General features: G+C 35.3%; 1 protein-coding gene across 1 annotated transcript in view; it reads left to right on the top strand.

The window, feature by feature from the left end:
* Positions 1-25,001, top strand: part of LOC120351675 (ABC transporter G family member 23-like) — a 63,419-nt gene that overhangs the window by 32,458 nt on the left and 5,960 nt on the right. The window contains exon 11 of the mRNA XM_039429624.1: positions 18,995-19,284. Within this exon, the coding sequence (XP_039285558.1) occupies positions 18,995-19,284 (290 nt within the window). The remainder of the gene's footprint in view (positions 1-18,994; positions 19,285-25,001) is intronic.

The raw sequence follows: 25,001 nt of genomic DNA, 5'->3' as shown, positions 1-25,001 counted from the left end.
AAATCTATTCATTCATTCTACGAGTATCCCTTCTCGTAGTAACAAATGAGAGTTCTCTATCTCCAAACCGGTATGCCCTTACATTATCGAGAATTCTGGAAGATCTAGGAGTTCAAAGGTGATGAATTTCTGAAAAAAATGAAGATAAATATTGTATAAATCGTAGGAGATGTCGATGGGTCTTGAAAGTTATATACTTTTTAGAAAAAGACTTACAAAGCTGCTCAAGAAAAAGATAAATATTGCATGTGACCGTAACACACAACTATCACCTGGTTAAAGTATGTGTATATCATTTTTTTCCTGAATTAAGAGTGCACTCCTAAAGGATTAAAGATGTTGAACCGGTAAGATGTTCTACTGATTCTATGTAATATACAGACAAGATATGAAGGATGTTGAGAGAAATAATATTATACTCTAATTAATGTTTCCACGTTTTTAATTCCTTATTCAATGATCGCTTTATCAAATTGATCAGCATTGAGTAATTGAATTACAAAAGAGCCAGGAAAAGCATGTTAATTTTCAATAAGAGAGCAACAGTTATTCGATGAGCAGGCTCTTACAAAATCGATCATTCTGAAAGATCCAGCCGTCCAAAAGTATTGAATTTCTAAAAAAATTGAAGATAAATTCTTGTATTAATCGTAGGGGATGTCGATGGTACTGGAAAGTTATGTACTTTTTGAGAAAAAGACTTACAAGTTGCTCAATTTAACATTGAAAAGATAGGAAGAATATACTTTTAGAGCACCAATGACGTCACACCGACCAGCTGGTTTGGATTTGTCAACGCGCATCTTTTTGTGGCCAGTACCTTGTATTCTGTATACCTTGTATTTTGTATACCAGTACCTTGTAGGTACATTGGATAACACCTACTTTTTTCCCAACTTTTCTTTTTCTTCTGCTTCTCCTTCTTTGTCATCTTGTTCTTCTTTTTCTCCAAATTAGAGAATTCTTAATATTTGTCCTTTCATATTGAGTGATAGCTCATTTTACTCAGCTCTTCAAGGCGGTTTCAATGCATATTTCGGTTGCCTGACAAAACCTCACTAGTACCTCTAACCTCACCAGATAGGCTATGTATATTTTAATGAATTGCACTGTTGGCTTATTTATTACACTGTTGAAGTATTTTTGGAGCAATCCCATTCCAAAAAGTTGAGTTTATAATCATTTCATTAAAATACACATGTCTGGTGAGGTTGGTCGTGGCGAAGACATGCGTTAGGGTTAGGTAAGGTTCAATCAGGTAACCGATATGCATTGAACCCACCTTGAAGAGCTGAGTAAAATGAACAAATAATTAAATGAATGTTTATTTCCCAAAAAAAAACTACAAGATTATTTACGCAACATATTAGATAAATTACAATAAATTACATACAAAACCTAGTTAGTTACAAAAAAATTTTATAATGTGTCCTCTATTCTACTTGTTTAGTTTTTTCTGTGTGGAAATTGACCTACTCCACTATGGCATACCATGTTCTAGAGTAAAATGAGCTATCACTAGAATTGATAAGATAAATGATATTGAAAATTATTCTCAAATTTGGGACCCCACATCTTTTTGGACAAAAAAAATTAATAAGCTCAATGGCCACCATACATAACTTGTAGGTTCCGAATATAATAAAAGAGAAAATTCCGATCTACCTGTACAGACAATAGGGATGTCATAATTCCAAGTTCCAACACAAACGGCAAGTTGCACAAAAGAAAATGTAATTTAATTAACATAAGATGACGTCATCATACAGAGCTGAACAGGGAAGTGGCTGTAGTGGCTCCATTAAAGACGTCATCTTATGGTTTGATTTTCTTTTATGCAACTGGCTGATAGAATTTCAATTTTTGGTTCTCCATTCCTCGCGATGTCTGTAAGGATTCTTCCAATAGGCATGGTTACAGTATTTTCTTTCGATTGAATTTATGATAATACATAATTTTCCAAGCTGATAGGCTGAGTGCAATTGGTTTGTTGATGAACTTCATAGATTCAATTTATGATTTTTAAAGTGACATTGGAATTTTTTTCATTGATTTTTATTGTTAGCTTCATTAGTAATTTTGGAAGCTATTCTTCCAATAAGCTAGATTTCTTGTTTCAGGATTTGTTTAAATGTATAATTCATAGCTTTTCAAGTTTGATTAATTGTTTCCATCTATTTCAATTAAACTAATCTTTCTCGAAGAAAGAGATCATCACACTAAATGACACATTATTTTAATTTAGTCTTTGGAAAAAACAACAGCTGAAATACTTTTTTGATACGTATCATCGTTTTTCAATAAAGCATTCAAAGCTGCAATTTTCAAAAAAAGTTGTTCACAATAAGAAGGTTAGAACCAAAGAAGAGGTAGAGTTTGTAATCTAATAATATTGTATGTGCTAGAACCCACTACAATGTGCATTTTCCACAATTGTTTCACATCTATTTTCATGTGATTTTCTAGAAAGTGAATATAAGATACTGTAGCGATATACCCTGGACATTCAAAAATGTAGTGTTTAGAAAAGCTTCATTAGCTGTTAATTTATCATTAGTCCCAGGCCCAGGATTGATATCGTTTGCATATCAATTCCTAACTTTCGACCTATTAACAGAGTTATTTATATTAAATTACATGGCTGAAGAGGAATGATTTTAGGACTAACCTGACTTTTATGATCTAAATATTTATTTACACAAACTTTTACTTTTAATTTCTACTTTTGATGTGTCTTATTCTTGATTTCGTTTCAAAATGTTGATAACCTTAAAGCATTACTAAATCTCATAAGGAAATAATTGAACAAGAAGCAAGCTAAATAGTACAAGTAATTATAATAATTCAAGTACAAGTTATAATTCTATAACTGACTTACCTTTCAAAGCTGGATTCGGAATTTGATCACTGCTTGAATAATCTTTTTGGACATTTTGACACAATCACATCACAAAACACAATATCACTTTCACTCTGCAGGTGCAGACAACAGACAGCTGACAGACGAGGCCTAGAGAATAATATTCCATTCACATTCACAACAGAAACGGCGCGAACTTCAATACATAACCTCAAATCAAGTTCAGTCTGAATAAATGGCGCGAAAACTCAGACCCATGAGAGTGAACTATTATACTCCATTACACAAACGCCATATCATGGTAGGTCTGTGGAGCAACTAAAGATGCTTGGACCAACTTACTCGAACAGACCAACACGAGTTGTACATATTTATACAAACGACCCACTTTGTGTTAAGGAATGAACCTATATATATATATATATATATTTATTTATTTATATATGTATATAAATAATATATAATATAAATATAAACAGGATACACACGACATGGACAGATTAAAAACACTTAAAAACTTACATTTAAACGAGAATTCTCGGGGAGCTGGGCCCTCTTTGTCAATAAACCAGGAAGTAAAGTAGTGAGATTTGAACTTCTAACGGTCGTGACTACAGAGACGCGGTAGAGACGTTGTGCAGTCCATAGAGCACAGACAAACAGAGGCGCACTGATTGAAGGAGCACTATGGGATCAGTTGGTGGGCCATTATGGGTTAATTCAAGCAGGAGATTTCAAATTTAAGTGGGTTATGGATAAGGAAATGTGTAGATTATGAATTGATAGAAAAGAGGAGATTTAATATTAGAAATCCGAAATGAAGTAGAAAATGGAATAATTATAGAATTGAATTGGAATTAAATTTATTTTTATTTTTATTGGAAATTTATAATATATTTGATAGCTGTGGAATTTCTTATATATGATGAAATTCATTTGAATTTGATTGGACAGTTGTTGTAGAGTTGACAGTTATGGTACTATTGCTGTCTGTTAAGACCAGGACTGGAAGCAGCTCCAAGTACCCAAATAAAAGCCAATTCTTTCGTCTTGGTGGTGGAACCACCACTGCCCTAAATCTCCGGATCAACAATCACAGGGCTTCCTTTAAAAATAATACTTCCCTACCCATCCCCACCCATGGCTCTGAGCACAACAAGAACTTTGACTAATGCTTCAAAGTCAAAGTCCTTGCCACTCTCCCTCCCACAGCCCCCTCTATGGATGTCAAGATGTATACATATATATAGATATAAATTAAAACAGGAGACATAATAAAAATAGATTGAAAACACTTAAAAACTTACATTGGAATGGGGGGAAATTTTCGGAGACTGAGTCTCCATTCTCAACCGATCAGACTGCAGTTTTGAATCCAACGGTTGTGTGACCACATAGTACGCACGGAGACTCAATTGTAGCAGCAGAGACCACAGATTACACGGTGCAGATGAATGGAGAGAGAAAGGGTACAGATTCAGGGGACATTATGTGGTACAGTGCAGATGGATGGAGAGAAAAGGGGTACAGATTCAGGGGACATTATGGAGTACTTAGAGGGCGGTTACAAACGGGATATTTGAGATTTGAGTGAGTTATGAATGAGGAAAGGTGAAGCTTATGAATCAATAGAACAGAGGAGATTGAAAATTAGAAATCAAAGAAGAATTGGACTAAAATTGTAGAAAGGAATTGTAGAATTGAACTTGAATGAAATTTTTTTCATTATTATTGAACATTCAATATATATATATATATTATATATATATATATATATATATATATATATATTTGATAGCTGTGAAATTTATATGACATGATGAAATATATTTCAATCTAATTGAACAGTTGGTAGCTATGGTACTATTGCTGTCTGTTGAGACCAGGACTGGAAGCAGCTCCAAGCACCCAAATAAAAGCCAATTCTTTCATCTTGACATCTATGGAGGGGGCTGTGGGACGGAGGTCGGCAATTTTCTTCAACTTTGAAGCATTGGTCAAAGTTCTTGTTGTGCTCAGAGCCATGGGTAAGGATGGGTAGGGAAGTATTATTTTCAAAGGAAGCCCTGTGATTGTTCATCCGGAGGTTTAGGGCAGTGGTGGTTTCACCCATGTAGAAGGCAGAACAGAAGATGCAGGAAAGGAGGAAGATGCAATTTTTGGAGATGCAATTACTGGATTGATGGATTTGGTAGGAGTAGTTGGTGATAGGACTGTTAGAGGAGATGGAAGAATCAGTGATAGGACAGGTTTTACAGTGGGGGCGTTTGCAAGGTAGGGTACCAGGTGGAGTTGGGATTTCATCAGAGGTGAGTGATTGGTTTTTACTGAGAATTTTCTTGAGATTGGGAGGTTGCTTATAAATGAGGGTGGGTGGTTGCTGGTAGAGGTATTTGGTAGAGGGATTAGAGGAGACGACATGGAACAGATCTTTAAGGATAGGTTTGAGGTTTTTAATTCCATGGAAGTAGGTGGTACAGAGCTTTGGAGTTTGTGGGATTTGGGCATTTTTTGTGGTTGGATTAGTGCCAGTTTTGGAGGAGATTTGTTTTTGTAACAACCTTTTTAGGATAGTTACATTTCAGGAGGGATTAGTGGAGTTTTTTGAGGTGCTGGTCAAGATGGTGGGGATCACTGCAAATTTTTTGGCCTAGAATTGAGAGGGAACGTGGAAAGGATCTCTTGATGTGGTAGGGATGGCAACTCTCAAAGTGTAGGAACTGTTGAGTGTGAGTGGATTCGGTGAAAGTATTGGTGGATAAGGTATTTGAGTTGGAAAGAATCACATTGACAACTAGGAAGTTGATGGAGGATTCAGAAATATTCCAGGTGAAGGAGACAGGGTAGCTGGAGTTGAGTTGATTGAGGAAGTGAGAGATATACTTCTTAAGATTGCATTGAATATTCTATGTTCATTTTTCTTATGAATATCCTTACTCCATATGATTGGGTGCAACTGTTGAATACAACTCCTGGTTTGGGCCAACCTAATCTTTATCATACTCTTCTCTCAACTTTCTCATCATGTAACTTAAATCTTCCTCATCCTGCGCAATATACACCTGATCTTCTGTAAAACAGAGGGTGGAGAGGTGTTCTCCCCTGATAGGTACACCCATACCTTGACACTTTCTTTTCAGAGTCCTTAAGGTATCTTCCAGGTATATTTTGAAGAGAGTTGGGGACGAGCTGCACCCCTGCAATAAGCCTTTTGATGTTTGGAAAGGAGCAGTTACAGTCTTACCTATCTTAATTTCGATTTTATTTCCATTATGAATTCCCATTGTGGCATTTATGAGATTTCTTGGTATATGTAGGTTTTCCATAGGTTTCCATAGTCTATTTTCCTAGTCTAGTTAGTCTAGTTTCCATGCTTTTCTCAGGTCTACAAACGCTAGATGTACTGATCGGTTTTTGGCACTCGTTTCACTTCCCTTGCCCTATTACCATAGGTAAGGAAAGTATTGCTTTCCGAAAAATATTAAGGTACCCCAATTTCTAAATTTCCATACGATTCAAGGTCTCCTGAGTCCAAAAAAGTGGTTCTTGGGTATTGGTCTGTATGCGTCTGTGTGTGTGTGTGTGTGTGTGTGTGTGTGTGTGTGTGTGTGTGTGTGTGTGTGTGTGTGTGTGTGTGTGTGTGTTGTGTGTGTTTGTGTGTGTTTGTGTGTGTGTGTGTGTGTGTGTATGAGTTTATGTGCGTCTGTGTACATGATATCTCATCTCCTAATTACTGGAATTACTTGAAATTTGGAATGTAAGCTCCTTACAATATAAGGATCCGACACGAACAATTTCGAACAAATGCGATTCAAGATGGCTGCTAAAATGGCGAAAATGTTGTCAAGAACAGGGTTTTTCGCGAAAACGGCTCCAACGATTTTGATTAATGTTATACCCAAAATAGTCATTGAGAAGCTCTATCAACTGTCACAAGTCCCATATCTGTAAAAATTTCAGGAGCTCCATCTATGCAAAGTTTGATTTTAGATTCTCAATTATCAGGCTTCAGTTACAATTTGAACAAAAAATTTCGAGTGGAAAAGATTGAGCATGAGAAACTCTACAATTAATGTTCCATAACATTTTCACCTAAAATTAAAAATAAGCTTGAAATTCGAGAAAATGTGATTATCAAAATGCAAACTGTTGGCAACTGTTGATTCTATTAAATGATTCACTTTGGAGAGATAGCAGACCTCGTGTGTCTCCAGCGTTATTGCCCTGTCACCAGCTGGCTCAAATCTTTGAATAGTAGACTTGAGATGCGCGGGAACACTAGCGTCAGATGATCAATTTTCATAACGGCAAGGAAAGTTGTGTGAGTGCGCCACACCAGATTTTTTTGTATTATCTGTTGGAGGTTATAAATGTGGTCTATGCATGATTTTCCTGCTGAAAACCCTGCCTGTTTATCTCCAATCTTCCCTCCTATTTCCTTTTCAAGCTCATTCTTTAAAACTTCTCCATGTATTCTAGCTATTGTTGGCAAAACTGCTATACCCCTGTAATTTTCACATAATCTTCTATTGCCCTCCTTAAATATTGAAAACGTATGTGCAATTTTCCATGCATCTGGTGCCTTCTCTCCATTGATTACCGATTGGAATAACATTCTCCGAAGTAACTTTTCTGAACCATACTAATCAGTTCTGGATTGATACCTCCTGGCCCTGCTGACTTTTTCATACCTCTTACTGCTTCACTCACTTCATCTTGTAGCAAACAGATTTCCGGCTGTTCTCCCACTATTACATTTTTACCCATAAATTCTCCTCTTGACTCTGTCAGCAGGATTTCATAGTGCTTCTCCCATTCATAGGGTTCGATTTGCGTCACAGTTATGGATTCCTTCCTATTTGTTCGCATACTTTTCAACACACTCCAAGATTCAGAGCTTCTTGCTCCCCCAAGATACTGATCGATTCGTGAGCATGTTCTCTTCCACTGGCTGTTGTTTTCTTGTATCAACAACCTTTTTACCTCTCTATTTTTCTCTTCATACCGTTGCAAATCATCGATCTTTTTTTGTACTCAACCATTTCTCATATAATAACTTTTTGTTTCGAATTTCTCGTTTTGTTGTGTCTGACACGATGTATTTGTGCTTCCTGCTATCCTCACTCCTCTCTCCCAATGCCTTCAATGATGCTTGGTGAATACACTGCTCAATGTGGATATGGCTATCTTCTATACTATCAAACCCAAACTCTAATAACTTCTGGTCAAGTCGTCTCTGATAGAGGGCTCTCATAGTCTCATCCTGTGAAAGATTCAGTTGATACTTTCTCACTTCCTCTTTTGCTGTTCCTTTTTCTTCACCGTTAGATTTTTCTACTTTGTTGGATTTACTGCTGGTCCATGGAAATAGCATTTTTGCTGAAACCAACCTGTAGTCTGATCCACATTCTGGTCCTCCTTTTACCCGGACGTCTTTCACTCGTCTTTACCCGTTCTGCTATTCAAATCACCAGCTAAGATAATTTCTCTTTGTCCCTTTATTTTCTCCATATGTCCTTACAAGCATTCAAGAAAATCATCTTTGTCCTGGATTTTACTGTCATCAGTTAGCCCATATACTCCTGGGACAACGATAGCTCTGCCATAAATTTCCAGTTCAATCTCAATTTTTCTTTTATTAACTGGATTCCATGACTCGATAAATCTTTTCAATTGCTTCCTAATAACAATCCCTATTCCTGCTTTGGCCCTCTAGTCTTTATTCACTCCACTCCGGAAAAGCAATGTATCATTCACCTCTTCACAATCACTTCTCTTCTTTTTCATTTCACTGGTCATCAGAATATCCATCTTCATTCTATGGAATTGCTGTGTCACTTCCAATACCTTATTTGTCCGAACTTGTACATTCCATGTTCCAACCGAAAGTTTTCTCAGATCTTTCTTTCTCTTTCTTGATGGATTCTCTCGACTAAATTTTCTAAATAGGCTTCCAATATTTTGAGCATCACTGCCTTCCCTCTTATGGGAATCAAGGCTCCCTCTTGAAGAGGTGTGGATTGCCACCCGGGGATAATTTTTGGTTTTGCTACCCATATTTCCTTCCTTTACTGTTTTGCCTGTGCTAGGTTTTTAATGCCTAACGCCAGAACCCCCTTCAGGAGGACCAAAATTGGTTCTCCCGCTCCTTCTGCCATTGTGACTAGCTAAGTCATCGTCTGCCTTCAGGACCGTTGGCCGATCTGTGAGAAAAAATTTAATATAGAAAGAAGAATTTGCCCAAGGTAGGGATGACAGGACAGAGAAAGATTGAGCAGCGCGCGACCATTAGGATGACTTAATACCTTACTGAAGTAAGGTGCCTCCATCATTCCTCCAGCCGCGCAATGCAAGAGAATAGCACAAAGCTAAGTCTGTGGGAAGGTGCCATTCTAGAAGTGAAAGATCCAAGCATTTATAAGAAGAAGAAGGTCACGGAAAGAAGGGCTTGGAAAGTGGAGGTTCATTTTTAGTCGCTTCTTACGAACAAGCAGGGATTACTGTTGGTACAACTCTACTACCCCTACGACACTGGGGGAACAGTTGACTAATTAAGTGAAATTTAGAGGAATATTACTCCTGAAGTATAGATTGAGTATGAGAGATTGTATATAATTTTTCTATCATATAACAAACGATGCAAAAAATGTTCCAATGATATATTTACTTCTAGCATATAATAATAATTACAATGATAAATGAACAGTAGCTATCAATAACTATCATCACTATTTTGTCTCTACCTCAAGCAGACAGCTAGTTGTTCTCTGCTACTTATAGATTCTCTGTAGTTGGTATCTTCTTTTTTTATTTCATCATTAATAAATGATGAAACTCCACTGAATTGGTCCTCACTAAGTTTGAAGTACCCCCCAAATTCGTCTTCATCAGCATGGAGATCTCAGATCAAATGATGATAATCGCCATAAACTTTTCTTTTATTATTTCTTGGGTGCACCCAATAAGATCAACCACTACTACTACAAAAGTATAGTAAAAAGAGAAGATCATCGTCACTGCTATCATCGTTGCCCCTATTGACCCAAGGAGCACTTTTATAAAATGAATTTATAAATAAATTCCGTGTATTAACACGGCACATACTGGTTTGACATCATCTTCCCTCGGCCAGAGCGCAACTGAGAGCAGAGCGAATAGCTCTGTCGGCCCACAGATGTTTTTTGATGTGAATACAAACTCTGCTGACGTTCAGATATCTGTGCTCTGTTGCTCTGCCACTCTACAGATAGTTTGATGTGAATGAAGCTTTAATCGGTACATCTCTAGCTCCGCTACTTCCTATGACTCCATTGAACATGCAATAGTTTCACCACTCGTACCTATATATTGTAGTTATTCACTCACGTCTCTCCACAAACCCTTCTAGCTACTGCTATTTCTACTGACATCACATGAACTATTCATGACTTGATGCTTGAAGTTTGATGTTGCTAATTTCATATCGAGTCGAGAACTCTTTGGTACTTTCTTGGAATCCTGGATCGATTTTAGTAAACTATTTACAAGACATGTTGATCTATTCCAGGGAAAAACGATGTCCAACTAGCTGAATGAATAAGGACGATGGTTGTCCATTCAAAGTTGATTAAAAGTTATCGCATCTTATCTTGAACTGCCAGTTGAGTGTCAAAAAGGTTCCAGACGGAACTAGAGATACAAAGGTTTTGAGTTCAAGGCTGAGATCCTAAGCCACAAAGTTCAAGTCTCTCGTCTGAGATTCTGTTTAAATATAATTAATCTTTGTAGTGGTCCTAATTCTGGAAACACTGGGAGAAATCTGGTGTGGCACACTCACACAACTTTCCTTGCCGTTATGAGAATTGATCACCTGACGCTAATGTTCATGCGCATCTCAAGTCTACTCATAGACAGAGATCTGAGCCAGCTGGTGCCAGGACAATTTCGGAGATTTTCATGTTCAATCTTTCCCACTGGATTTTTTTCGTTCAAATTGTATCTGAAGCTCGATAATTGGGAATCTAGAATCAAACTTTGCATAGATAGGGCGGAGCTCCTGAAATTTTTACAGATATGGCACTTGTGGAAGTTGATAGAGCTCATCAATGACTACTCAAGCTATAAATTCAATCGAAATCGTTGGAACCGTTATCGAGAAAATCGCAAAAAAACTGTATTTGACAACATTTTTACCACTTTAGCCGCCATCTTGAATTTCATTCGATCGAGATTGTTCTTGTCGGATCCTTATAAAAGGACCTTAAGTTCATAATTATTGAACGAAAATCCTGAATAAATGCTGCAAATCACCCCGAAGACCTCTGCTACTGCAGACATTGACAACAGGGCTAACAGCTAGATGGGAATCTAGCAGTAGCAGAGGTCTTCGGGGTGATTTGCAGCATTTATTCAGGATTTTCGTTCAATAATAATTATTCATTGATAAGCATTTGAATAAATGCATTCTCTATTTGATTCCATCTGACCTTAAGTTCCAAATCCCAAGTCATTCCGTTGATTGGGGATGAGATATCGTGTACACACACGCACATACACTCATACATATACTCATACGTTTTTGAGTTATATGAAGAATAAAATGTATTTTTTAGGACTGTGGGGTTATCGGAGGGAATATTTTTGTAAAGAATACACAAAAGAATACACAAGAATTCACAGACTACTTGTACCAAATAACTAAGAAATCAGTACTACAATACATTCTACAAGCATGTCTCAAGTGGACTAAACAGAAAAATGAACTATGAATTTGCTAAGCTGTGAATCTATGAGTCTGAACGAAACAGAGAATGAGCTTCTGAATCATGAATTCACGGCAAATACCATAACAAAACCAGTTGCTTCGAACAGTGGAGGAGATGATGGGGATTTGCAGGGATATGCGAGTACTCCGCATTGTATGCTCAATTCCTAAATGAGTTTTGTGTGAGTGTGTATTAGCGATCATAGCACAACGTGGTGGCAATTTTGGGAACTGGAGTGCATCCCAATTAGGTGGAGTAGTAACAAAATGAGAGATTTTATTTTAATTCGTTTTTACATGGTTTCAAGCATGTAGAAGTGATCTTCACTTAAATTGAGCATTTACAATATGTGGTCTCCCTGTAGTGTACACACCTCCACTTAATGTGCTGTGTATACCTTGTTCCAACACACACACACACACACACACACACACACACACACACACACACACACACACACACACACACACACACACACACACTCACACACACACACACAAAAGCAATACTTTCCTTCCCTATGATAATAGGGCAAGGAAAGTAAAAGTACTGACTACGCCCCGTTTTGGAAAGCCAAATTCCTATCTCCAGCTGTTTAAAGTCTAGAATTTTAGTCCGGGCACAAAATGTCATGAATAAGGCACTCCGTGGTCATTTATGAGTAACAGCCATGGAAGATGTCTAAAAAATCTTCGATAGGTCCAGCATAATGAGGATCGTGATATTGATTATTCGGAATCACAGGCAAACACCACGCAAACAAGATGGCCGCCAAAATTTTCAGGGTTTTGCTTTATCGCTTATATTTCAATAACCATTCGAAATATTTAACTGTTTGTCTAGACGAAAATATTTCAAAAATCTTCCTCTACAATTTCTGTCTCATGAAAGTTCCCTCTAAAACGCATATTTTTTCAGTTATAACCGTCAAAATCCTAAAAAAACTTTTTTCTAAATTTGTTCAAATTTCATTCCATTATAACTTTTTTCGTGCATAAAATACAGAGAAATTTTGAAACTATGACATTTAGAGCATTTCTTCAACTTTGAAACAATATATCTTCATGCGCTGTACGTCGAGGAACAAGTTCTCCAGCACCCTCCAAAGAAAATCCTGCATGATTTCTGGTGTGTTTTTCCATATGTATGAGTAACACGCTAGAGCTATAAATCTTAACAAAAAGACAAATAAGAATATTGATGATGGGAACAACAAAAATATTCGATATGATTGAAAAAAAAACAAGATGGCGGTCATTAATGACAAACATTTTTATATCGCTTGTTATTCAGTTATTGTGAGAGATATCGGATTGGTTTCACCATCAAAGTGTTTAGAATCAACCAAACGATGATGTTCTAGAGAATCATCTCATTTCGACCTCTCTATCCATCATTTATGAAACTTCACAAACTCAAAACATACATTTTTCGGGGAGAATATTCCACTTTCCACCCTGTATATGTATTCGCAGTGGACAAACACTACTATTATTGACATATTGTTGTAAAATATTTCCAAAGCTTCAATATGACATCTGGTTGGAGGCTGTAAGTCCATATTTTACGGCTGGAGCGTCATCGGAAAAAGAGTAAAAAGTACTGTTTGCAGCGGAAAACATGCTTTTTCCATCAAATGCCAATCCCAACAATTAGAAAACCGTGTAACTCATGACTCCTTTGAGGTACAGACTTGGAAATGGTATCAATCTCTTCACAATGATGTGGAGGAACAAATTATTGCCGTCATCTTGGATTTTTCAATGATTACAAACATTTTTCAGATTGCAATCATGGATAATCTATTTCCACACATCTTTATGAAGAGATTTATACCATTTTCAGGCCTGTACCTTTAGTGGGTCATGAGTTACATGTTTTTTCAATTGTTCAGGTTTGGCATATGGTGACAAAAGAGTGTTTTCCGCTGCAAACAGTAGTTTTTCCTCTTTTTCAAATGACGCTCCAGCCGTAGAAGGTGGACTCACAGCCTCCAACTCTATGTCATTTTGAAGATTCCATAATATTCTACAACACTGCGCCAATAATATTGATGTTTGTTCACTCTGAATACATTATTTACAGAGTGAAAATAGAAACTTGTCCCCAAATAGTCTTATTGAGAGAGTTTGAAGTTATATTCACCATGGTAAAAATTGGTGGAATTATGTAAATCTTTCGGATATTGTAGTATGATTATTTTGGAGCTTGCTGAGGGCTGAATTGATCCTATATCCTCTATAAGAGATTATTTTGAATAACTGGCAAAATCGCTAAATGAAAAGATTTTATAGGTCTCTAGCAAACAGCTGCTTTGTTATCGCCGGGTGCGATACCAAGTGAGAGATTAGATAATAACGGGTATCCTGGCTACAATTCGAAAAGCTACATAGAAAAGAATTTTATTGCTATTTATTTAATTATATAAAATGATGAATTTTTGAGGTTTGGCTCTATAATACTTACTGGTCGGCAACCTAAATAATCGGTCAAGCCGTATAATTTGGAATTCAGCCAGACACCTATGACAAATTCAGTTGTAAACAAATGGCATTCGCATAAGAAGTGACCAGAGGATTTGGTAACCACATGGAATGTTATTGTAAAAGGGAAAACAATTTAATAAACATTGTCACGTTATTTCTTTCAATAACGGGTTGCCCTGCTTGTCTGCAGTCGATAGAGCATGAGTAAAAAATTATATAACTCTTATTGTGGTTCTTAGAATATATATCATACCAATTCCTTACTGGCTCGCCCAGGAGCTCCAGCAATTCTCCGCTCTTGCCAGTTACTGGTGTCGGCTGCAGTTCACAATTTCGCAAGTATAGATGCGAGAATTTGCACGGCTACAACTTAATACTATACATTTAAGACTCTTCTGGTCATATATAATGATACTGGATAGTTTATATAAATCTCTGGAACGTATTATTTCGAAAGATGTAGCTATCAATACTGTATATCGTTGTCTTAACCAACTTATTCGGTGAAGAATGAAGTCGGGTGGTAAACTTATTAATATTTCAATGCTGGTAACTAGATAAATAAAAATGAGATTGGTCATGCATGGAAGTAGGGAAACAAATAGAAGATACACCATAAAAATTGATACGTATATTACACAAAAATATCAACGAATGAATAAATATAGAAATATATAGAGCAACAAGCAAAGAACAATAAAAATGAGAACAAATTATTTATCAAAAAAAAATATCACAGATTAGCTCACTAGTTTTTTATCACGAAACGTTACCATGTGCTTTTTAAAATCATTAATCGTATGCATTTATTTTATGCAGCTCAGATATCGACTTGCTGCTGCTTGTCAACAGAAAATCTCAAATATATCTTCTTTCCAAAATAATAGAAATAGTCAATTGATAAATCATAAATTCCAAATATCATAATCTGTATTTATCTCAGTATATTTCTCAGGGCTTTAGGTTCAGCCTCTGGTGGAATTAGATGAATCAATTCATCCGGTGAACATGAGCTACATTTATATCTTTATAATTTGCTAATAAATCAATGATTGAGTGAGCATATTTATATTACAACATTAAAATCAAATATTTCTTCAATCTGTGCATCCTTAGACATATGAATCATATATATTTCTTAATTACTAAGAATACGTTTTTGTACTTTCTAAGACTTGCGCAAGTTTTATATCAATTTCAATATTTATACAAACTTTTGACGAGCTAGCTTTTAATATTTTTATTTCATCCGAAGCACTGATGGCGCCCTCACGTGCTGAAATTCCCAAGATGATGGTGGCGATCCGAATTTCCTATTCTCCTGGATTTTCTAGTGGTTGAAGTCGTCTCCTCCAAGGAAATAAATGAATATCTAAATGACTTTCAAACGTACAATTTAACGAGAAGGGACTTGTGCTCTATGAAATTTTGGTGGCGTTCCAAGGCGGCGTCTGACAAGCAAGTGGCTCTGTTCTACCCCTATTTTCTAAGATCATGCTTCCGACTTACAAATTTGCATATATTAAAACATTCAGTTACTACGCCATTAAAAAGATCAAAAATAGTCAAAAAAGGACTTGTGCTCTATAAAATTTTGGTGGCGTTCCAAGGGGGCGTCTGACAAGCAAGTGGCTCTGTTCTAACCCTATTTTCTAACATCATACTTCCGACTTACAAATTTGCATATATTTAAGTATTCAGTTACTATGCCATTAAAAAGATCAAAGAATAGTCCGTGCCAATCTGCTAAGTTATTACCTATATCTTAGGTATTATATTTTATAATTACTCGGACCACATCCGATACATAAACTGAGTAGTGATAACTTTTGAGTTCTCATCATTTATATAAATATCTATGATCAAATTCGAATCGGCTTGTTATTGCTGCCCATCAACTACCACAATTTGATTGGTTCATCCATAATTCATAAATGTATTCATGCGCCTACTGAATATCATACTTCCTTAATATGTTCATTCATTTTATGTGTTTTGTACATGCTCATTACATATAATAAATTTTTATGAAGTTTTCAAGTTGTTTTTCCATTTACAACAAGTTGCCATGTGGTTACCAAATCCTCTAGTTTATTACTATATGTTTATAACAAGAATTTGCCAAGGTGTCTGGCTAGATTTCAAATTACACAGCTTGATCGATTTTTAGGTTGCCGACCAGTAGGTATTATAGTCTAACCTCAAAATTCCAATATTTTATAGAATATGATAAATAGCAAATAGAAATTCTTTTCTATTTGGCTGTTCTAATTTAATCCATGATACTCGTTATTATCTAATCTTCCACTTGTTGCTATCGCACCCGGCGATAATAGAGCAGCTGTTTGCTCAAGACCTATAAAATACTTTCAATTAGCGATTTTGCTTGCTTATCCAACTTTAATTTCTTACAACATAAAAATATTTATTATGTCAAATGAGCATGTACAAAATATATAAAATAAATAAAAATATTGGGGAAGTATGTATATTCTATTAGGCGCATGGATACATTTGTAATTTTGAAATAAGCCAATCAAAATGCAGTAACTGACTGGTGGTAAAAGTGAGTCTATTAAAAAAAAACCTCATCATTTATATAAATGATGAGAATTTGTAAGTTATCACTACTCAGTTCATGTACCAGATGCAATTTGAATAATTATAAATATTATAATGTGTAATATTCATGTAATAACCTAGCAGATTGACACGGACTATTTTGATTATGTAATGGCATAGTAGTTGAATATTTAAATAATATGCAAATTTGGAATATGGAAGTATGATCGTAGAAGAATAGGGGAGATGAGAGCCCACTTGCTTGACAGTGGTCACCAGGATCAGCCACCAATTTTATAGAGCACAAGTCCCTTCGTTAATAATTGTATGTTTGAAAAGTTTAAGTTTAAATTCAATAATTGATTTCATAAGACTCAGTGAGGTCGTATTAAGGAGTGAGTCATACGGATTATTATTCCCTTGGAAAGGACGACTTCAGCCCACCAGAAAACCTAAGACAACGGAAGAATTCGGATCGCCATCATCATCTTGTTAATTATTTCGACACGTGAGTTATATAGTTAAAAAGAAACATATCAAGGGCACCCTTAGTGCTTCGAGTGGAACAAGATCCATGAAGCAAGCTCGTCGAAAGGTTATTCAAATATTGAAATTAATATTAAAGTTGCACAAGTCTTGAAACATAGAATGGGATTCTATTAATTAAGAATGATAAATCAGGTTTACATGTTTAAGTATGCATAGATGAAATATTTAAATTTTGATGTTATAATTTATATGCTCACTCAGTGATTCTTCTATTAGTAAATTATAAATATATAAATGGAGCTCATGTTCACTGGATAAATTGTTTTATCTAATTTCCACCAGAGGCCGAACCTATAGTTCTGAGAAATACATATTAAAATATTTTAGATTTATAATATTTATAATCAATTATTTATATTAATTTGGAAAGATGGTATATAACATTTCATCTGACAAGCAACAGCAAGTCGATAACTGAGCTGCATAATTTAAATTCATATGATTGATGATTTAAGAAGCACATGGTAATATTTCGTGCAAAAAGTAAAGCCAAATAAGTGAGCTATCTGTGATATTTTTCGATATATATATATATATATATATTTGTTCTTTATTTATTTTCTATACTTGTTGCTCTATTTATTTATTAGTTGATATTTTGTGTAATATATCTGTGTCAATATTTGTTGGTGTATCCGTTATTTATTTCCCTATTCCCATGCATGACCAATCTCGTCATAATCTGTTTAGTTACCAGTATTAAAAATTAATAAGATTACCAGCCAACTATATTCTCCACCGAATAAGTTGGGGAAAGCTGCGATATACAGCATTGATTATCAAATCTTTGGAAATAATACGTTCCCGAGATTTATATAAATTATCCAGTATCAACAAATCTGATTTGAAGAATCTTAAGGTCATAGTATTAAGGTGCAGCAACAAAAATTACTACATCTGTATTTATGAAATCCAACAAATCAGTCACAGAAATTATGAACTGTTGGAGCGGCCGACGTCAGTACCCAGCAAAAGCAGAGAACTGCGGGAGCTCCTGGGAGAGCCAGTAAGAAATTGATATTATAACTTTATTCTAGGAACCACAAAAAGGGTTATATATCTTATAATTCATGCTCTACCGACTACAGCCAAGCAGGGCAACATGTTACTGAAAGAAATAACGTGACATAAACATGGCACATTCAATGTGGGACTGGTGATGAGAACAGATCTCATGAAATCACATTATTGAGTATAAATCAGGGCTGTATATCGCTGATAAGTATAGACAAGTCAATACAGATTGAGATTTTTCGTGAATGGATGATAGGCAATGAAAGTTTACTTGTGACCACAAGCAGAGTAAAAAACTATTTTCGGGAATCAATAGCTTTAAGCAAAGAAGAAATTATTTTTATAAATTCTATTATTGTTGAAACTATATTTTAGAATATTTTATGGGCCTGAATTGCTGAATTTCATCAAGTCACTAATAATTTAGATATAAGCTAGTTTAAAAATATTATAGGCTAAAATCAATAAGCCAGTCGGAAATTGGCTTTTGATCTCATTTAGTGTAGTATCATTTGTAAGAGAAAGCCATATAGCGAAATACAGGCATACAGAACACATTGACAAATATAAATATGTCATAAAGTTTAAATTAAAAAATACCTGGCATAGTCCTTGGTTGGAAACACACAACACATATTCACATTTGTAAATTCTATCTTGTGGACCATTATAAATGTGTAAAATTTATCACTTTTTCAAATTGCATTCAACACTCAATATTAACATGAACCACACTCCGGCAAATTCTGAAGTTTCATATATGAACGGCGGTTGTCCAGATCCCACTTTGTCGACTCCCAGCACATCAAATCCCACAATGGATGATGTCAATATGCCACGGGAGAGGGAACCTGAAAGTATCAGTTCAATAGTTCTCGACCCTCAAGGTTTGCACCATCTGTCGTCCACTCAGGTCGAAGCCACCGACGCACCGCTGAACACTGTGGTAGCAGATATCAACGTCGAGGGGGGCAAAGAGGAGCCCGCGGATCCAGCGTCCCAGGAGTCAGAATCACATCTGGCGAAACAAAGCATGTTGTCAGGCACGAAAATAGATCCGTTAACAAAGGTAATAATGGACAAGACTAGCAATATGTTCAATATTATGCTACGAAATGCAATGAGTGATATGATGCGGAAGATTAAACAAGGAAACACAGAAATTAAGGCTTCAAATAAAAAAGCAGTATAGCAGGGTATGAAGGAAACAGCGGACACAATACAAGTGGTAGAACATAAGTTGGATGCTATTGACAGCAAGGTAGAAAGTTATAGGGAGGAATTAAGGTAATAGAGTTACAAACTGGAAATCAGGAAAAAATTAGAACAGGCTTAGCAGGAAGAATAGATACAGTCACTTATGAATTAAATGGAAGAATAGATAATTTAACAATACAAAACACCTCGCAAATTCAGGAAATAGCAACAAGCATTAAAGCCGATTGTCAACAAGTAATTCAGGAACAGGTTGTGATCACTAACCAGAATATGACCTCTATAGTACATAAAAACACTAGTAATATTGCAGCTATTCACAGTAAACAGACCAATATGTGTACACAAATGAATCAATAACAAGGTAACATTTGTAAAGTGGTAAATTTTTGCCATCCATGTTGGGCGACATTATGTAATGGGGTGAATTTTATGTAATGGTGTGAATTGCCAACCATTCATATGTGGTGCGGTATTTTTGATATTTATAAGAGCAGTTGCTAAAATCCCTATTTTGCAAATAAATTTGCAAAAAGTTAAGGCCGTCCAGCTCGCAAATATGCTGGGTTCAGACCGCAGCTCTAGCTCAGTGGTAGATGCATGAATTTTCCTAATATAATTAATCACCACAAGGTTCAATGACTGGTGATCAATATTTCTTACTGCTGCTTCCGTGAAGTTCACGAAGAATACCAATAAGGAAGTCAAAAATATAGTTGGTGACTGATTACCAGTAACCATATATTCAATCAAGAATAATGAAGACCAACTATGACTTTTCTAGTTGATTTTTAAAACGCTTTTCATGAATACAGGTATTCACAAATTCACCCTTCTGAAATTCATTGGAACTTACAACGCCAGTTCTTGAAGTTCTCTGGATCCTTATATGATATACTGTAGACTTATTAATATAATTATCAGTAAGATCTTTCTGGTTAAATAGTGTGACTATCATCAAAGGATTATAAGTAACTAGCAGGAACCCGTGCTTCGCAAGGATCTACTTTCAAACTTGATAATTTGAAAACTTGACATAATGAATTCTATCTTCTATATATAGATTTTTATAAAAATGAATGTCTGTTTGTGTGTTTGTTCCCTATGACTTGAAAAATATTTGACATAACGGCATGAAACTTTGGGAATATGTTGTGTGAATATTGGGGATGGTTTCTGACCAGAAATTTTAATAGGGTGGCTAATAATGATTATTTATCAATCCATTTTTCACAGACCTATGTTTTCGAAATTGTCGGCCCAGCGGCTTCCGAAAAACGGAAAGATGATCATGATTCAAGATCATATTGAGATAATATGCTTCAGCATCTAAAGTTACCAGCTGTAATAAAGACGTCACCCTATGATAAATTGTGTAGGCTACTGGTATTACAACGGTAGTTTGGAGTTGAAATGTAGTTGATTGGTACCAGCTGTAGATAATGGTTCCTTAGAAGACCTATAATTATCACTCCCCTATCATTGAGTAAACAGAAAATATTGGAAAAAAATTATTCACCTGATGGAAGAGAGTTGTTCATATTGCATCCATTAATGGCAGAATTCCCATTTTTTTAATTTAGATTAGCTTATATTCATCCTAAAATGTAAGATGGAAAGAATATGTAATTCTGTGTGATTCATCGTACATCGCATATTTCCTGGACCATCTATTGACAATCAACAACTATGAAAACATTGAATTCATCTTTGAAACACTGATTTATCCTATCTATTTTTTTTAATTCAACACTTTACTGTTAGATATTACTACCAATTGATTGAGAAGAATATGTTTTGGGAATAATGAATGCTGCATGACTAAGCACATAGGAAGTCCGTATTCAGATGTAAATGAAAATATTGATTGTCAGATAAATTTCATGATTTACCAAATAAAGTAAAGTGTGACATGAGATACATTGACTTTTTGGCGGTACGAAGTTTGCCAGGTAAGCTAGTTGTAAATAAAGCTTTATTATTAATAGTCAACGCTGAAAAAAGACAGGCTCAATCAACAGGAATACTATAAATTCTATGAAGGACCAGTAAGCCAATAATTTTGAGTAGTTCAATCACTTCCATTATGGACACTGGATACATTATGGACAATCAATACGTATGAAATTTATTAGCTACAAGATGAAAAACTTTGATTGAATTGACCCAGACTACCACAATATGAATAACCATTTAGATGAAATACAAAAAATTACTCACATCTCTCATTAACTCGTACTTTTTGTTCACAAAATATCTACACAAAAATATAAGTTATATTGGATGAACTCACGGCTAATAGAACTCAAGTTTGTCTTTTTCTGGCCATGCAACAAATAAATATAGGTTTATGTTTGACATCTTGTTTTTGTAATCTTGTTGTCTATCAAGAAATTTTTCAATGTGTTTTTTTGTTTGCAATGAAATTTAAATTTGAAAAAAGAATTATCAACAAACTCCTAACCAAAGGAAAGGTCTGTGCTCAGTATTCTAATCGGAATGTATGAGACTCCATATACAGATGATAGAAGGCCAAGCATAAGCATACAACAATGGAGCAAACACGTGGCAATAAGCTCGCGCTCTCGATCCACAGAAAATTAAATTCGATCAGCTGATTGATAAAATTATTTTAAGCTTTCCAATGATTACAACACATAATATGTTAAAATATCATTATAATTATATCAGTTCCATATGACATTCACCTTACCATGTTCATAACCTTACTAAATAGGATCCTTTTTCATCCTTTGAAACCCTTAGAGGCAAAATATCTCAAAATCCGTTCTTAGTGCGCGTCTAGCATGTTTGAAGAATATTTTTGCAAAGTTTCAAGTCTGTAGGACAATAAGTTTGAGCTGTAGTGCGATTTTACATCAAAATTCTCGAAAAATGTCTTCTCCTGGACCCCCCTGTGCTCCTGATCGAAATTTTTCTGCATAGATCTAATTTTTTTTCGTAGCTGAACAAAAAAGTTCCTCATGATTTTGCTGTGCAATGAGCGGTTAAAAAGTATAAAATTTTGGGGGGCCCCAGCTCCCTCAGGGGGGCAAATTTCTGAAAATCCTTTCTTAGTGGATGTTTTCAGGCTACCATAAACAATCGTGCAGAATTTCAAGTTTTTAGGCTCAGTAGTTTGGGCTGTGGTGTGATTTCAGTCTGTAGGGGCTTGGCCTTTTATAAGTATAGAGATTATAAGTAATAAATGCTCTTAATAGGATCAATATTAATTGATTCACTGATTTTATTTGTTACAGAAAATTTTTTCTTGATACCAAGACAGCTCAAACTGTATATCACGAGATGAGTTAGGATATAATAAAAACTTCTATGATTTTGTATGCTGACATAAAACATAAAATATATTCCCATAAAATAATATATATAAAAAATTCTATATCTATAATTCCAATAGAAATAAATTCTTTAATATTTAAATAATTATTACAAGGTTTATTAGCATTCACAGTTGTGAGCTTTAAAAATATATATGTGTATTTAATACTGATACGTGGACTTCAAGTCAATTCAGAATTCTACAACTTAAAACCTGTTCGGTCTGTAGATTTAACAGGACATACTTTGATCAATGAGCAAATAATAATCAATAAAAATAACAATTTAAAAATCTCAGGGTTTATGAGTTCGTGCTGTGCATGGGAATAAGCTTCCTACATAAATCAATAAATTCATAAAAGAGTTTTTTATAACTTATATGATAGTAGTCGACACGTTGCGGATTTCTTGGACTTTCTTCTCATTTCTGAATAGTTTTGGAAAGTTAATGTTAAAGTAATAAGAGAAAAGCGACATGAAAGAATTAAATTTTTCAGTCACTGGAGATTGAAAAACTTCAATCCAGTTCAAAATAAAAGCTGTTTGTAGAACATGTCTCAATAACATTCACTATGATTCCGAAGCAGTTTCCTAATTGGTTTATATAAAAAACTATTCACATTCAGGAGTTTGAGAAGTTGGGCGTCGTGATCTTATATATGGGTGATTATACCAGATATCGTTAAACTATCGTCATTAATGTTTGTGATAAAGTTATCGATCGCTGTTTCGGAGGTAGCAGTAATTCTAGTAGCATAATCAACTTTGTTTTTCATATTAAACATTCTTGAAACGTTCATAAACTTATTGTAGACATTATCTCTCTCTAAAACATTAATATTTATGTCTCCTGCTAAAACAACATATTTATATTTCTTACATAAAATGTCAAGTAAGATCTCTAGCTTTTCTAGAAACGGGTCAAGATAACAATGCTGAGGCGTTCTATATAAGCATGCCAGTACAAATGTAATATTGTTTAGTGGAAATTCCGAAACGCAACATTCAAATTCTTTTTCAGTTGTGATAGATGCAATTGCAGGTAAGTTTACAGGTTTACATTTGGAAGCAATATTATTATGCACTAAGATCATGACCCCGCCCCCTATACTATTGATTCTAGAAAATTTGGAGCTTAAGCAGTAATTAGGTAAATTCAGCATTTCAGTTTCTGCTTCCAACATTTTGTGTTCTGATAGGGCTAGTATCTCAGGTTCTATCTCTTCTAAATTTATCTCCAACAAATCAAGGCGTGATGGTAGGTGCTGAACATTCTGATGCATTATTGAAATATGGTTTATGTGATTTTTTCCTAGATATTTACAATAAGGAGAAGTAGCTATCACAAGATTCTTGTCATTATCTTCACTACATTCATTATCTTGTACTAAATTTCCAACACAATTTTCACTAACTCCATCTAATCTCAAATCATTGCATCACAGATTCAAAACGTTGGGCTCTAGCCCAAAAAAGATTCACTGTCATACTTCCAATGTAAAGGCTCAGGCATTTTTTCCATTTCAGAAGCCAGCATGTTTGTCACACTCAGGATTCTATCACATACATATTTTTTCCCTATAGAATTCAGATGCAGACCATTTTTGTGTGGAATCTTCGACCAATATCACTCCTATTTATAAATGTTACATTTATAAAATACTTACATAGGTTGAAATTTTCTTTGTTAGCCCTGTGAATCTCCTTGTTGATGGCCGACCATGTTGGTCGATCATGTCTGTGTGGCACGGAGAACAAAATCGCGTGTCTGGATCAACCACTTTGCAGCTGCCGCAGCTTACTCCGAAGAGAGGTGTGCAGTTCTCTTCTTTCATTATGGGCAACATCATTTGTTCCAGCTAAGAAGACACTTACGTCATTGGCATTCGGTTGGAGAGTTCCATCAACCACATCTCTGAATCGAGCACCGGTTTCACCATACCAAAGAATGTGTGGTTCTTATCATTGAAGTACTTATAGACATCCCTGCCCTGGCTATCAGCGTAAATACGTACGTTCACAGACCTAGACCTTTTATTTTGTGGACGTTTTGCTAGATTAGGTGTAGAAGCTCTTCACTCTGGCTTACCTCCCCATCAGGCAGAATGTCCGGTGGATCATGTACTACTGAGAAAGAAAATCTATTCTGAGTTCGTGTTGAGAGCACTCTTTTTTGTTCTGGTAGAGTATAACAAATTCTCTGTCATTAACATACGGTTGAATTGTAAGAGA

This window comes from Nilaparvata lugens, chromosome 5 (genome assembly GCF_014356525.2).
Source record: "Nilaparvata lugens isolate BPH chromosome 5, ASM1435652v1, whole genome shotgun sequence".
Classification (NCBI taxonomy): Eukaryota; Metazoa; Arthropoda; class Insecta; order Hemiptera; family Delphacidae; genus Nilaparvata; species Nilaparvata lugens.
The sequence above is the reverse complement of the archived record's forward strand: the minus strand, read 5'-3'. Positions and strand labels throughout refer to the sequence as shown.